Source organism: Alligator sinensis, unplaced genomic scaffold, assembly GCF_000455745.1.
Source record: "Alligator sinensis unplaced genomic scaffold, ASM45574v1 scaffold1115_1, whole genome shotgun sequence".
In the NCBI taxonomy this organism is placed as follows: domain Eukaryota; kingdom Metazoa; phylum Chordata; order Crocodylia; family Alligatoridae; genus Alligator; species Alligator sinensis.
This window is the reverse complement of record NW_005842317.1, coordinates 1,140,142-1,155,016: the sequence shown is the minus strand read 5'-3', so window position 1 is coordinate 1,155,016 and position 14,875 is coordinate 1,140,142. Positions and strand designations below refer to the sequence as shown.

The following is a 14,875-nucleotide window of genomic DNA, read 5'->3' as shown; positions in this document are numbered from 1 at the left end:
GGCTGTGCCGCCGCTGCTGAGGCAGGCCGGGCTGCGCCGCCTCCCTGTGTATACGCCACCACGGGGAATACACAGGTACGGCATATACATGGATTTATTTACAAAAATACAATTTCCCGTGGGTTATACATGGGTGTGGCTTATACCCGTGGGTGGGATATATGCTTGAAAATACGGTAAACATTTAAACAAAAATACGTCTATTATGCCTAAAATTATCTAAGCATTTTAACAAAAATATGCAAAATAACATGTAACACATTTGGTTACATCAATTACTACTACAGGAAACCCTCGCCATGAGAATGTATCCCCCACGAATGGTAAGGGTCATCTGTACTACTATTTTAAGATAAAGCCATGATATAGTGTATAAGGATTATTTAATGAATAGTCTTTCCTTATGTCCTTTCAGGCTTTGCGTTTTGTTTAATTGTGTTTGATGGTTTCCCTTACTTGCCGCAAGTTAGTTGTCACATCTGCAAAGATTCACACTACAGCCACTCAAAACAGGCTTTGGGCCTTCATCTTAGCAACACTTCTGCAGCTTAGCCGAGGCCCTTCTAAAAATGGCCAAGGCTACAACAGCTGTCCTTTTGTTCTCAAACAGTGGTAAAAGGGCCTCAGAGTGCTCTTCAAACCAGTCTGCATTTTTCTTGCAATTTTTTGCCAAAAGCTCTTATAACAGCATCGTGCATTACTTGTTAAGCTTTACCAAGCCTCGGTGGCTGAGTTGTTAGGTCAACTTGCTTTCACAACTTCTTCACTGAAGAGCTGAATTTTTCTAGGTCTTTAATTTAGCTGTCTATCTGAGGCTGACTGGGAGTTTTGCTATGATGGATCTTTTCTACATCGATTCTGAATTTACAACAGACAGTACAATGTATATAAAGAAAAAGTTACCTCAATTGGATTAAATTTCACACTGCTTATGCTATCAACACCCCATGTCAGAGAGCATATAGGACTGGTCCTTTGTTCATCCCAGATGTCAACTTGATGCCCACAAGTGGCAAATATGGCTTCCTTCCAGTGATGATCAATTCCTGTGTACACTGTCTTTAAAGGCAAAAAGTTCAGTTAGAAAAAGTATTCAGAATTGTGCAATAAAGTTTCATGCTGTTACATTTACTATCTGAGTTGGCCAGATCACTCTCTCACTAACGACAAATGCATCTGAATTGTTTGCAACTTATATTGTTCTAACATCATAGTTGTGTTCAAACTTCTGGTCCTGTGGGCTTGATTTGGCTACAAAGCAAGTTTATGCCCTGGCACGATCCAGGGCACAAGACTGTCTTTTGGCCTGCAAAGCTCCCCCCAGGCCAGACAACACAGTCACACAGGCTGGAGGTTGATCACCACTGGTCTAATTGAACACTACCAACCTGTTCTCTTGCCTGAAGAATCTAAATTAAAAAAATGGGCTGAAATATTCTGACCACCACAAATGAACAATGCAATCTGACTGGTTTATAAGTTAGTCATCATACAGTTTTACACTTTTCAAAAATTAACAATTAAGGAGTCCCCAAATGCTTGTCAGTGCATTATGTTTTTTAAAACAGGGAGCTTTTCCATTAGGCCTAAGACTCTGAAAAACCGCAATTGTGGATGTCTGTGGAAATCTCTGGGTTTATGTTGAAGTTACGGTTGTAAAATCAATGGTGCTAACATTATGCATCACCCCATGGCAACCTGGTTAAGAATCACGGTGCTAGATAGCGTGTTCCAGTGCCTGTCACCCTCACAGTTAGAAAATTCTTGCCAATATCCAACCCAAATGTCCTCGTTGAAATTTAAGCCCATTGCTTTTTGCCCATTCCCTGTAGACACAGAAAACAATCAATCACCATCCTTGTTATAACCTTTTTAGTATTTAAACGTTATCATCAGATACTCCTCAGCCTTGCCTTCTCCAGACTAAATAATCCCAGTTCCCCCATCCCTGCCGGTGCTCCCCACTCCCAACCCACAGCCCGCTACCCTCCTGAGCCCTGCCAGAGGGAGCCCCCAGCTGCCAAGACTACAGGGCTGGGGCCAGGGCCTACAAACCCCTGCCCCTCCAGCAGCACCTGAGCCCTGGATGCCACGCACAGGAGGCGGCAGCTGCTGCACCTGGAGTGGAGCACAGAGCCCACCCTCATGTGGCATAGCCCGAGCAGAGTTGAGCGGAGCCCATGGGAAGCAGGAGAGGATGTGGGCTGCCCACTGCAGGGCTCGGGGCTCCCTGCCCTGCTGCCCTCCCCCCAGGGGCCTCTGTGGGCCAGCATGCAGGACCTGGCACAGAAGGACTGAGCGGGATGGGGAGGCTCGGTACTGCTCCCACCGCTGCTGGGAGCTGTGCCAGCCATGCCACCATGGCAAGCTGCCCCCTTCCTGCCCGGCAGCAGCAAAGGGGCACAACTCCACACCACTGCAGCTGGGAGGGCGGATGGTGCTTCACCATGGTGGCATGGCTGACGCAGGGCTCCCAAGAGGTGGTGGGGACAGGAGTAGCCCCAAGCCTCCCTGCCTCACTCCAACTTCCCGCAGTGGGTCCCACCTGCTGGCCTGCGGAGGCCCCCAGGGGGAGGGCAGCAGGGTGAAGACCCCCAAGCCCCACAATGGGTAACCCATCTCCACCCTTGCCCCATACACAAAGGACTCACCCCCCCCCCCCCCCTCCCCCAAACAAAAATTTGGGGGGGGGGGGGGGAGGGGGCATATGCCCCCATACCCCCTGCCCAGGAGTGCATACAGCAGTAGGGAGCCATCCCCTCAATCCCCCAGATGAGCCACCCACATGGCTTCTTTCCACTTCCCCAGCAGGGCCCTGATGCTCCCAGCCCCAAGCAGCCCTTGCAGGCTGAAACTCTGCCAGCCTACAAGGGAAACCCACAGTTTCCCATGTTAAAAGAGAAAAATCTGTGTTTTTCCATGGCGAATGGAAAACCTGGATCCTTGGTCATCATGTAATGAAGTATATTATACCATTACAACAGAAATCAGACTCAAGGCTCCAGAAAATCTAACTTTACAGAAATGAGAGGGAGGGGAAAAAAAAAAATCAATCTTTATTTAGATTGATTTATTTACTTGTCAACATTTTTATTTTATTTTGGTAAAGACAAAAAGTTGCAACATAACTTAGCAAGTTATTGTTGCTTTATTTAAGACAGGGGTCTCCACTGTGGGGCTGGAAATTTGGGAATGATCATGTTTGACACCCTGATACCATTCTACGGTATCTCAGAATCTGATCACCTTTAACATATTCATCCTCAAGACACCTCTTTCAGTAATATGGGCATGGTACTACTAGCTGTATTTTGTAGACAGAAGGTTGTGGCACAAGGGGCTAAATCCAATAAAGAACATCAGTGGAACTGAGATGCCAAAGTCCAAAGCTGCAATACAAAAACCCCTTGCTCAGCTGCTGCCTGACCCTGCAACAAACTCAGTAGGCATTACCCTATTTGACTTTACAGTTCCCTAGGCACTTACAGTTCTGCTTCCATGAACACTCAGAACAGCTTCAGTCTGAGCAGCTCAGCAACTATTTCCTGCCTAAACCTGACAAGGATCTAGAAAAAAGGCATTCCTCCTTCCCTAAGGGGCACAATACAACAAAATTTCCTACAGTTTGCCTAACATGCTGACAAAATGCACATGCAGCAGCCATTTTCCTTTAAAAATAGTCACCTTTTATACAATAACCTACTGCTTACAGTGCTTACTAAGGGAGAGACTGTATTCAGTGCTCTCCTTAGTCTGAGAGTATTCAAAGCCGTATCTCCCAAGCAAGTGCCCTACCCACACTGCTGGAGGGTATTCAGGGGCAGAGACACTCTCCATCCCTCGCGTTGAAGTTCTGTCACTTTAATGAACTCAAGGTCCAGTGAACTAGGGAGAGCAGACAAGAAAACAAACTCTCTAGCTTAACTTACATCCTGTTAAGTTTCAAGGGTTCTTTTGTTTTTTGGTGGACTTTTGGAGGTTTTTTGGTATTTTTATTTTACAAGGTGGTGAATTATACAAACAAAAAAATGTTGAAGCACAATTCTTAACTGATCGATGACAACCATTCCCGGACACCGACTTTGGAGGACATAAAGCCAGCAATTTTTTTTAAAGGATTCAAAAAATCTTTTTGCGTTAAGAATTATGAGATGCTTCTTCTAAAAAAAAAAAAAAAAAAAAGTTAGAAACAATTAGGAAGAGAAATTTAAAGTATTAAAATCCACCCTAACACTAGTTTTGTGATAAACGTAACATATTAAACGCACATAGTCTTGCTAGGATATCTACTAGGTTGTACTATAATTGATGCCTCTAATGCAATCTGCATATTTCTTCTTCAGCTATGATTTAGGGCACAGGTGTCATACATATTGTCTGTGGGTTGATCAACCCCATGTGCTGGCCCCAGGCTTAGCCCCAGCCCAGCTGGACCAGGCTTTGTGGGCACAGCAGGCAGCATAGGGGGTTGATCTGGGGCTCTGAATACAGTCCACATCCCAGACCCTTTGGACAGTACCAGGTCCATCCCACATGCCACAGGCAGCATGCACCCCATGCCAGCCTGAGAGGCTGCATGCACATCTAGTCACCACACTCACTGAACGCAGCCCAGAGGGCCTGCGGTGCAGGTTACACACAGCGTTCTAGACCGAGAGCCCGTGTTGCCGACAGTGTGCATGAGGGCAGGTCCAACCCATGCATGATAGCTAGTATGTGCCCTGTGATAGTCCCAAGAGGCAGTGCATGCTGCATGTGATGCATGGGTTGGATCAGGAGCCACAGATGCTGCATACAGGACTAGTCCTAGTCCAATCCTCAGACCAGCCTGCTTACGGCTCACCGGACTGGATGAATTTGACAGCCTTGATCTAAGGGTTAAAGATGTAATAAGAAGGTATGTGGTCTGGTCTTGTACATATTTAAGATCGCCTTGATTGAATCTTTTACTCTGAAGCACAACAAATAAAAAGATTGCAGTATCACAGACTACAAAGTTGGAGAAATTAAAAAACTTTATCTTTAAAATGTTAAAAAAAAAAAACTTTTCAGAGTAGCAATGAAACAGGCTCCATACCATTATGCAAATATGTAGTAGTTAAACCTTCTGTTAATATTTTCTGCATGGTTGAAGCTAAAAGTGTAAACTCTCTCTCCCGCTCAGAATACTTTCATAGTTATCATACATTACACACAAGCCAACTTGGCTATGCTGGACAACTGCTTTAAAAACAGGTTGTATTTTTTTAATTACTTTCCCTAGTTACACTGAGTAAAACCATGGCAAAGTTTCACAGATTTACAAATCTAAGACCAAAAGAGAAGTTCTGGTCATCTAACCTACTCTCCTGTACATGGAGAAGGCCATGACATATCATCTGGTTACCCCTGCACTTTGCTCATTAACTTGAGTCAGATAAAAACAAACACATATTAGGCTAAAATAAAAAAAGGACTGAGTCTTGAAGACATCAGGAGACAAAGAACCCACCACATTTTAGCAGCTTGTTTCAGCAGCATTTACAGCACTCTGTTAAAAAAATTGTGTTTTATTACTAATTTCAAAATAGTCTGGCTTAAAATCTCAACCACTGGTTCTTGTTGTGTCCTTCTTCCAACTGGTAATTTCTCTATTTTCCTGCTAAGAAACTGAGCAGACTGAACTTTCCAATACAACAAAACTTGGATCATTTGTATCATTTGCAGAAGGTTGCTGAATTAAAAGACAAGCTATTCAGGTGTTTGCAATGGCTTTACTTCAAAAGACATCATTGTTCCAGTCAGCTAGAACACAGCAGCTGTCCCCACCCATAACTGATCACAGATGTGGTATCCCTTGAAATAAAACCTACAGCCAATAGCTGCAGCACCTGAGAAGTCCCACATGCTTTTGTGGTGGCTGTATGTGAATCCCAGCTAACTGGCAACCTTCATCTTTGAAGCGGGATTAGGAACCTAACCTTATGAAGTATCCAGGTTCTATGGCAGGCCTAGCTTGTAATATATATATATGTTTGTTGCCCCTACCTGACTCCCTCTTCCTCACAAAAATCTTCAGTTTAAGCTGTGCTCTCTAAGGGGCACCTGTGCTCTAAAGGGGCCCTGGTCCAGGACTTAGACTCCTCTAAGCATGAAAATAATTATTTTTATTTGCAGGGTTAATGAATGAGAGTGCTGACCCATTGGAGGGTTAAAGCTAGAGAGCTACTGACTAAGGATATGAAAGGTTAAGTGATTAATCGATTAATCATTTAACCAATACGTGCAGTGATAACCGGTTAGGTACTGGTTATCCATTAGCTGGGGTGAGGGGCAGTCTGGCAGGGGGAAGGGAAACCATAGGACGCCACAACAGAAATCAGAAGGCAGCAGGGCAGGCAGGAGGAAGGTGGGGGAGGGAGGAGCAAGGAGGAGGGGAGGGGGAAGGGCAATGGGGACCCATAGCCTAAGAAGAAAACAGCAAGCAGCCTAACGACTCATCAGTTAAGCAATTAGTTGCTCATTCACAGGTGCTCCCTCCTCCCAGGGCAGGGCTTCAGGTGGGTCTGGCTGGGCTTGCCTCCTCCCTCCTCCCCAGTCAAAGGGCCGCTGGAGCCTGGAGCAGCTCCCAGCAGCAGCTGCTGTGTTATTGGTTAATCTTTAATGGGTATAATTAGAGGAGGTTAAACAAATATGTTTTAAAAGGATATTAACAACCCTACTGCCGACCCTCAACCTATTCATGCAGTGCTGCTAATACACATGCTGTACTGCCCAACTATTGTTTTGTAACATAACATCACCCAAGAAGTGAACCTGAGCTACTGTGAAAATAAGCCAGTCTCTCTCCCTCAACCCAAGCCCCTGAATCATGGTTGTGACACTTCTTATCCCTCTCCAACTGTGCAATATCTTTTTCAAATATAAACACCAGAACTGGATACAGGACCCTGGTACTGACATCACCAGCACTATATCCAGAAGCATCACTTGAAATTATCTCCCTGCTTCTTCTACTCACTACTCCATCAACAAATCCTTCAAGAGAATACAAGTGTGAAAGTGAAGTTAAAACTATATACCTTTCCAAGAATTGTATGTATTGGTTCTTCTTCTTCCCCATATCCTGGACCATCCATTTTCCAGTGTTTTACAGTTTTATCGTCACCCACCTGAAAGTTCAGAGAAAGCATGTACAGATAAACACAAAATTATTCAATTTGCACACATTTCCATGTTATGCAAGTGCCTGTTGCATACTGGAGGAGTTCTAGGTAATATTAGAAGTTCCATGAAACTACTGTATCCAGTAAATACTTTCCCGGTTTCAAAAAGACATACAAAGAAAAGGGGAAACTTATTTTAAACTAGTTTCTCCAACACTTGTTTACAGTGGGTTAACCCTGTACTCCACAAGCTATACTAAAAATAAATGCAGCAAAATTATGGGAGAAGGCAAGACTCAACACAAGAAAAAGCTACTCCTTTGAACTTAGGCTTTTATATTTTGTCATCTTTCCCCACTGTGTCAAAGTCTTACTCATCTTACAACAAACTTCAGTTGAGTCTCTCTCTAAATTAGATCAGTTCTTGCATTGCAGCCACTGTCCTCACACCATCTGATGCCCGCTTCACAGCAGTAGATAAAAAAAAAATACAATAGTTAAGAGAACTCTTGTATGTCCAGCTAGCAACAAGTGCAGCTGTCAATGTCATCTATTCTCTATTCACTGTTTATTTCACTGTATCTTCTTAGTCCTGTTTTCATCTGACAGCCAAATTAGGGTATTTCATGACAATCAGTTAGCATGCACCTGAGCCTATTATACTTGATAAAGTGACAACAAAAGGAAGTTTTACTGACAGAACTTTATTGAACCTAGTTACTCAGCTAGAACCAGCTTGAATTAATCATAGTGCAACTCATCTTCAATCAAACACCTGGAAATGTAACTATTCACATGTCTTTCAATGAATGCATTTTACCTATTTGTTTAATATGGTGAACTAGCTTACTCTAATTAATTAATTAATTAATTGTGCTGCACTTATGAAAAGGTGAACACCAGAAAATTGCTAGTCTTGAATAACATATGCATTGTATCACCAAACATTTCTGTACAGAAACAAAAAAAAAGTAGGTTTATAATACTAGGGATACACGAATAAACATTTTATGGGCCGATACCAATTATTAACCAGTTATATTGGCCAATACCAATCCAACTGCCAATATGCAGCCCAGCAGCTTGGAGGGCAGTATCCAACTGGTAAGCCTGTTGGGTCAGGAAAGATACATGGGGGGCAGATCACAGCTTCCACGGTGAGGGAGGAAGTGGGGCTGGGGCAGGGGCAGGCACTGCACAGCTGGGGTGGGGTGGGACACAGCACAGAGCCTCAGGCAGCTTGTCTGGGGGAACATGAGTAGCTCCTGCCATTGTGCACACCCCAGGGGAAGTATGGGGGGCCACAGCCCCCCCGAGATTTGTGCATGGGGCAAGTGCAGGCTGCCTGCTGAGGGTTCGGGGCCAAGGACTGGGCCAGCTTCTTCCAGGGGCAGGGTGGGGAGGGGCCAGGGCTGCACTCAGGCGGCGACCACGCTGGGAGGACTGGCTATGAGGGGGGTACAGCGACCCCAAAATTCACCATAGCCTCCCTGTAGGGCCCCCACCCAGCGCTGCCACTGCCCACCCCCACCCTCCCCAAGTGCAGCTCCCCCACTGCTGGGAAAATGCTGGCGCAGCCCACCCTTGCCCCATGCACAGACCCAGGGGGCACATGCTCCCCCATGCCTCTCCTGGGGTTGTGTGCAACAGTGGGAGCCTCCCCCCACAACCACCAACCCCCCAAGAGGAGCAGCCCGCAGCTCTGTCCTAGCATCCCACCCCAGCTGGGCAGCACCTGTCCCTTCCCAGCCCCATTCCTTCTCTCACCATGAGGGCCTTGATCTGCCCCTCCATGACCCTTTCCCCTCAGACTTACCCCAGCCAGATGCCGCTCTCCAAGTTGCTAGGATGCATTCCTGGCTGCGCATACGGGGCATTTATTGGTGGCATTATCAGCCACATCAGCCAAAAAAAAAAGCCGACTGCCGGTAATGTCAATTTTCCTTTTATCAGTGTCAATATATGGAACAATGTATCAGTGTACCTTTACAGAATACAAACCCTGAGTTAGGACTCGTCCTAAACACTACAGATATGTTAACATTTCACCACAGGGAATACACTACAACACAACACAATAGGCTTCCTACTGGAAAAATCATGCTAAAGTTATACATACAGTAAAGAAAGAGGTACCACAGAAGCGGGCACACATCCCTCGCACAAAGCCTTCATGTGCTTGTATGGTACGGATGCATTGTCGCTTGGTCAAGTTCCAAATTTTAACCTGCAAAATATATACCAGAATTATTTTCTTTACATGATAGTTTCCTAGCTCCCTATTTCTTTTCATAATAAAACTATAGGATGTCATAGCAAGTCATGTCAAATGGTACAGTCATCTACCCTGGTGATCTTCAAAAAGCATCTCAACACACATCTTGTTGGGTTCATCTGATCCCAGCAGTCTTTCCTGCCCAAGTGCAGGGGGACTGGACTTGATGATCTGTAAGGTCCCTTTCAGCCCCTAACTATGAAACTATGAAACCATTTGCTTGAAGGTTCATCGATTTTAAGAAAGTTAGCTCCAGACAGTTTGAACCAAAACCTACCCATAGATTTTTTGTGTTTTTTGGTTTTCTAAATCATAATTCCTTAAAAAAAAAAAACCCCAAAAAACTCAACTATCTGTTGAAATGAGTATTATGCCATGCTAGCAAGAATTTGATTCTGCATATGCCCCAATTCTGTCAACTGCTGCAAAAAGGTGGATTGGCTTGTAGTGTTATGACCATGTGGAATACAATGAAAAGGACTGTTTTGCATATAGTTGCGTTTCAAAATATTTATGAAAGAGCACTCTAATTAGATGTCAGTTTAGCCAGTTAGAAATTTCTGTGAGACACTAACAATCTAACTATTCACCATATATAACCTCATCCTCACCACAGCAGTTGTGCCTTAAATTCATTCAGCTACCTCTAGTAATTTTTTATTTTTCTTGAAAAAATTAAAAATATACAATGGGAAAAAACCCACAAATCTCTGTTTTGAAAAAAAGCCAAGTCAGCTTATGAAGAAGAAAGCTGGAAAAATCTTTAGAACCAACAAGCAATCTTCATTCCAACAGTCCATTTAAAGTTTTGCAATTTTACAGTTTCACAGTGAATGTATTAGGTTGGCATTTTCCAAATAACCTCTCCAATACTGGTTTATTGCTGATAAATATTTGTTAGTTTTTTTGTGGTTCATTAAATCAAAAAAAAGCCTAACTTTCTTTTCCTCTTCAGATTTTGAGTCTGTTACATTCTGGGTTAACGCCCAATATCTCTTCCATTCTAACTGCATTAGCAATACACCCAGATGAATATTTACTGTATTTTAAGACAAGTTTATTTTCCCGGTATTGCTGTGTGAAAATACACATATTGGAAACAGCTGATTACATAAATATTTTATATACTTTACATAAAAAGTATAAAAACCAAAAGCACAGGTGAATGGTACGGTGTTTGTTCCTTAATCACTTCCTATTGTAGTACTTTTATTTGCCATTATATTAACAATGATACAAAATGTGTCAGACTGACTTATAGTTATCGTAACATGCTAAATTAACAGTTAATTACCCACCTTCTCTGTGTATAAGTAAAAATATAACCCTAGTTACTAAAAAAAGGCCCACTAGATAAAAGAAAGAGCCAAAAGATAAGGCACAAACATTTTCAGGGTCCCATTTGTTTATGAATTTGTACTTGCCTCTCCATCACAAGCCCCTGAAAGCACTGTAGACAAGCTTTTCGGATGCTTGGCCATGCAGTTAACCCCATCCCTGTGGCCATCCAACGAAGCAAGAAAAGGTTTTGCAAACACACGTTCTAGTTTTGTTGCATTCAGTGCCCGCACATACTCTCGTGGAACTTCAAAAGGGTGTAATGCAGGATCATAGTTTCTTGGAACTGGAACAAAACAGATACAAATTTATATGAATTCTTTGATGTTCTCTGACAGGATGAAAACAATACAACCAATGTTTTGTAATTTTGTGTTCTGCAACACTGATACTTCTTTTGGTTCTTCTTCAAAATTGGTCTGTTGGCTCCTTTGTTAGGGTCCTGTTTCTTTGTATTTAGAATTTGCCCCATTGGCATTTCAGGGATTCAGAAATTTAAAAATCTGACAATGTCCTTTATAAATTACTTATCAGATTACTTGTTCCTAGTTAATTTTTTTTCCAAGACTAAAATCTGTCCCCACACTGTCCATCTATCACAGGGGCAGGCCATTATTTCGGGCAGAGGGCCGCTTACCAAGTTGTGGCAAGCTGTCGAGGGCTGCATGGGTAGCCCCGCCCCTTGACAGGTGCCCTGCTCTCTGGTCACCATCTTGGGACCAATGTCTTGGGACCAGTGTCCCAGGTCCATCACCGGTGGGGCCCAGAGCAAGGCACACACTGGCAGGGATCTGTGGAGCTGGGCTGGGCTGCACCACCAGGGAGAGGGGGGTGCTGGCCCAGTACCATAGAGCTCCTGCCAGCCGGACCCTCTACCCCTGCTGCCCTGCTCTGGGCCCTGCTGGCGCTAGCCCTGGGACACGGGTGCAGGTCCTGCTTCTACATCCGCTCACTCCCAGTGCCCCCCCCTCTCCCGCCGGCCCTGCAGTACAGGCAGGGGGCAGCACGCAGCCCCAACACCCTGCTCGCTGGCAGGGAAGGAGCAGGTGCTGAGCGCAGGGGAAAGGCGAACCCTCGCCTGCCCCATGGCCCATGCTCCCTGCTGCAGCCATTTGCAGCCAGCGTGGGGCTGTCCTGAGCAGGCACAAGCAGCCCCATGCGGGCTGCGAGCAGCTGCAGTGCGGGGCACCGGCCACGGGGCGAGGGAGGGGCCGCCTCCCTTCCCTTCCCACCCCCCCCACCCCTGCGCTCAGCACCATCTTATAATCCACCCCCACAGCCAGCCTAGGCCCTGCGCCAGCTCTGGGCTAGCCCATCAGGGCAGTGGCACGGCAACAGCAGCTGCACCCCCTCCGCTTGCCACACCGGGCAGTGTTTGCTGTTGCTGCTTACCCAGAGCTTGCACATGCCCTATACCACTCCATTCTGCCACCCAGCTTCATATTGGCGCTGCGTGGTTCTGGCACTGTGACCACTAGCAGTCAGGCCCACACAGAATGAGGAGTGATGCAGCACACCAAGTAGCCATCCCACCTGCCCACCACAATAAGCTGCTGCCACTACAGTGCCACTAGGAGGTGAGGCCGTGCTGGCCATAGACGAAGGGCTGGGGGGACTCAGTCTGGGGCAGCTGCCCCTGACTTTCCTACTTTGGGGTAGCAGCAGCTCATCACAGTGAACAGGGAAGCGGGTAGGACAGCCACTCAGCGCACTGTGTTGCACCCTGTCCTGTGCTGGTGGCCACTGTGCCAGGACTACACAGCACCAACAGGTAGGTGGGGCAGGAGGGGAAGGGGAGGGGAAATGGATGCAGGAAGACAAAGGAGTCGGCATGCTGCATGGTCCAGTCCAGCCCACCCTCCCCATGCTCCTGGCGGCAGCCGATGGGCTGGAAAGGATCATTTGGCATCTTCCCACCCCTCCCCCCAGCCCTCAAGAGCTCATCAAAACTTGCTATGTGGCCCTCCAGCCCAAATAATTGTCCACCCCTGTGTCAGGACAATCTGGTGTGCAGTGCCACATCATCTAGCTCTTGGGGCTGCCCATGAGTCGGGACATCTGGCAGCAGGGAAGTGGTAATGAACACTGCCACCACTCACCCTCCACCAAAGTTCTGGACCCTCGGGGATCCCTGCCCGCCAAATGATACAGCTCTGTGGGCTGCTGGTTAAGCCCCCTGATGACAACCACCAGGGAACTGAAAATTAAAAGGATCCTTCCTTCATCAAACAGCAAGCTCACAAGACCCAAAACAAAACCAATATGAAAAGGTTTTCCAATACTGATAGTTTGTTATAATTATTTCTGCTTTCTGTGTTCTGTGCTGGATATAAAGACAAAAATCACATGAGTAAAGAATTAACTTTAGTGCTATCTACAGCACCTAAATGAAGAAACACAAAGATGACAAATGAGTACAGGAAGAAGCAAAAAATGTCTTTAAAAACCGTAAAATCCCTACCATTTAGCTTATTTGTCAGGGTTCAATATACAGATGAGGTTACTGACTTCCTACAATGCAAGGCATAACAAAGTCACTTAAACAGTTTGTGAAGACAGAGTTGAGACTGGTGCCACACAACAGGGTGGAACATATGTCTTCTAAAACCCACGCATATGCATCAGAAAACTAACGTGCTCAGCCAGGATCTCCCCAGAGAATGAGAAGCAAGCAAATATTAAGAAAAAGCACATACCTTAAGCGTACAAAAACTAAGTAGTATACTTAATGGTGCTACTTTACATAGAACTGCATAATTTTAACTTAGCCCTTGCAATGAGTAGATGCAGTCTGAAATTCTTATGAGACATTCCTTAAAATTAAATCAAAATACCTTTGACCTATCAGAACCAAGAAGCCAGGAGGTCTATTCCCATCTGTTTCAACAAGAGACAATAATTTTCTCCATTACCTTGAAATTTAAGTGATTCATTATTCCCTCATGTGACACACAGGACAACCAAGAAATAGAAAGTATGAGATCATTTCTGGAAGAGCTAGGAAAATTTACATACCAGATCTCATCCACTATATGGCAATCACAACGCTTCTAAACAACAGGACAGAACTGCGAGACCATTCCTTTGTGTCAGGAAAGGAATTTGGCTTGACCTGAACTCTTACACTTTTCTTTCCCTCCTTCCTCCCTTCCTTCCTTTTCTGCCCTTTGTCTTCCTAATTTTCAGCTATTTACTTTTTTCACAGACAGCCTCTTTTCTTCCTTGAAAATTTACTACCGTACAGTCTCCATTACTCAAGTACCCCCCTTTCCCTGCTCTACCTTTTTGTCTTCCTAATTTCCAGCTATTTACAGTCTCACTGACATCCTGTCACACTCTTAGCTTCTCTTAGCACACTCTTAGCAGCAGAGACTCCCTATGCCTGAAGAAGGGTGATTGTGCCCAAAAGCTTGCAAATAACTTTTTTCCATCTACTCAGTTGGTTTAATAAGATATCACATCTACACAAAGAACCTATCTTAATTTGACATATGGCACTTCATAACGACAGACGAGATCCACAGAAGAACAAGCTCTATGCAAGTGCAAAGCAACATGGGAAAACAGAACGCAGTTACTCAAAACTGTACACTGTGGTAGCCAAAACAGTATACAGAATATTAAGCGTAGATACTCAAAACCATGGTTAGCAAGGGAAACCTGTACACATCCACACATACGTTATATGTATATGTATGTACCTAGCAGGAGTTTCAGGACACAAGTCTCTTTATATACAGCCACGCCTTGACATCATAGTTAAAATGCAACTAAGTGAAAGGATGTTAAGCTAATCCAATTACATCACAATAGTTACCTACTAGCAGGTGGCGGCCAAACAACGCTATAACTGAATGTTGCACGAGTTTAAACGAGTGTGCTCTCCAGCAGATCAGTGATGTAATAACGAAACAATGTAACTGGGATAACGTTAAGGGAGAAGTACTATAATACACACACACACATATACATATATATATACACACACACACACACACAAATATACGTGTGCGCGTAGGTATAGATGTGTGGGTGTCTATGTGTACATCACACACACGTGTACGCACACAACCCGAAGCAGAGGCAGGTGAGGTGCGAGTCTCTCCCGCTTCTGCTC

The 14,875-nt window shown here is 44.9% G+C and overlaps 2 protein-coding genes across 2 annotated transcripts in view; one reads left to right on the top strand and one right to left on the bottom strand.

Moving 5' to 3' along the window:
* The window catches only part of DCAF13 (DDB1 and CUL4 associated factor 13), a 46,716-nt gene extending 34,362 nt beyond the window's left edge, over window positions 1–12,354 (bottom strand). The window contains exons 1-5 of the mRNA XM_006028524.3: window positions 12,300–12,354; window positions 10,845–11,044; window positions 9,265–9,372; window positions 7,062–7,151; window positions 904–1,059 (exon numbers count right to left, since the gene is read on the bottom strand). Coding sequence (XP_006028586.1) covers window positions 904–1,059; window positions 7,062–7,151; window positions 9,265–9,372; window positions 10,845–11,044; window positions 12,300–12,354 — 609 coding nt within the window. The remainder of the gene's footprint in view (window positions 1–903; window positions 1,060–7,061; window positions 7,152–9,264; window positions 9,373–10,844; window positions 11,045–12,299) is intronic.
* A 1,895-nt stretch (window positions 12,355–14,249) lies between these two features.
* Window positions 14,250–14,875, top strand: part of SLC25A32 (solute carrier family 25 member 32) — a 16,988-nt gene continuing 16,362 nt past the window's right edge. The window contains exon 1 of the mRNA XM_006028523.3: window positions 14,250–14,403. Within this exon, the coding sequence (XP_006028585.1) occupies window positions 14,250–14,403 (154 nt within the window). The remainder of the gene's footprint in view (window positions 14,404–14,875) is intronic.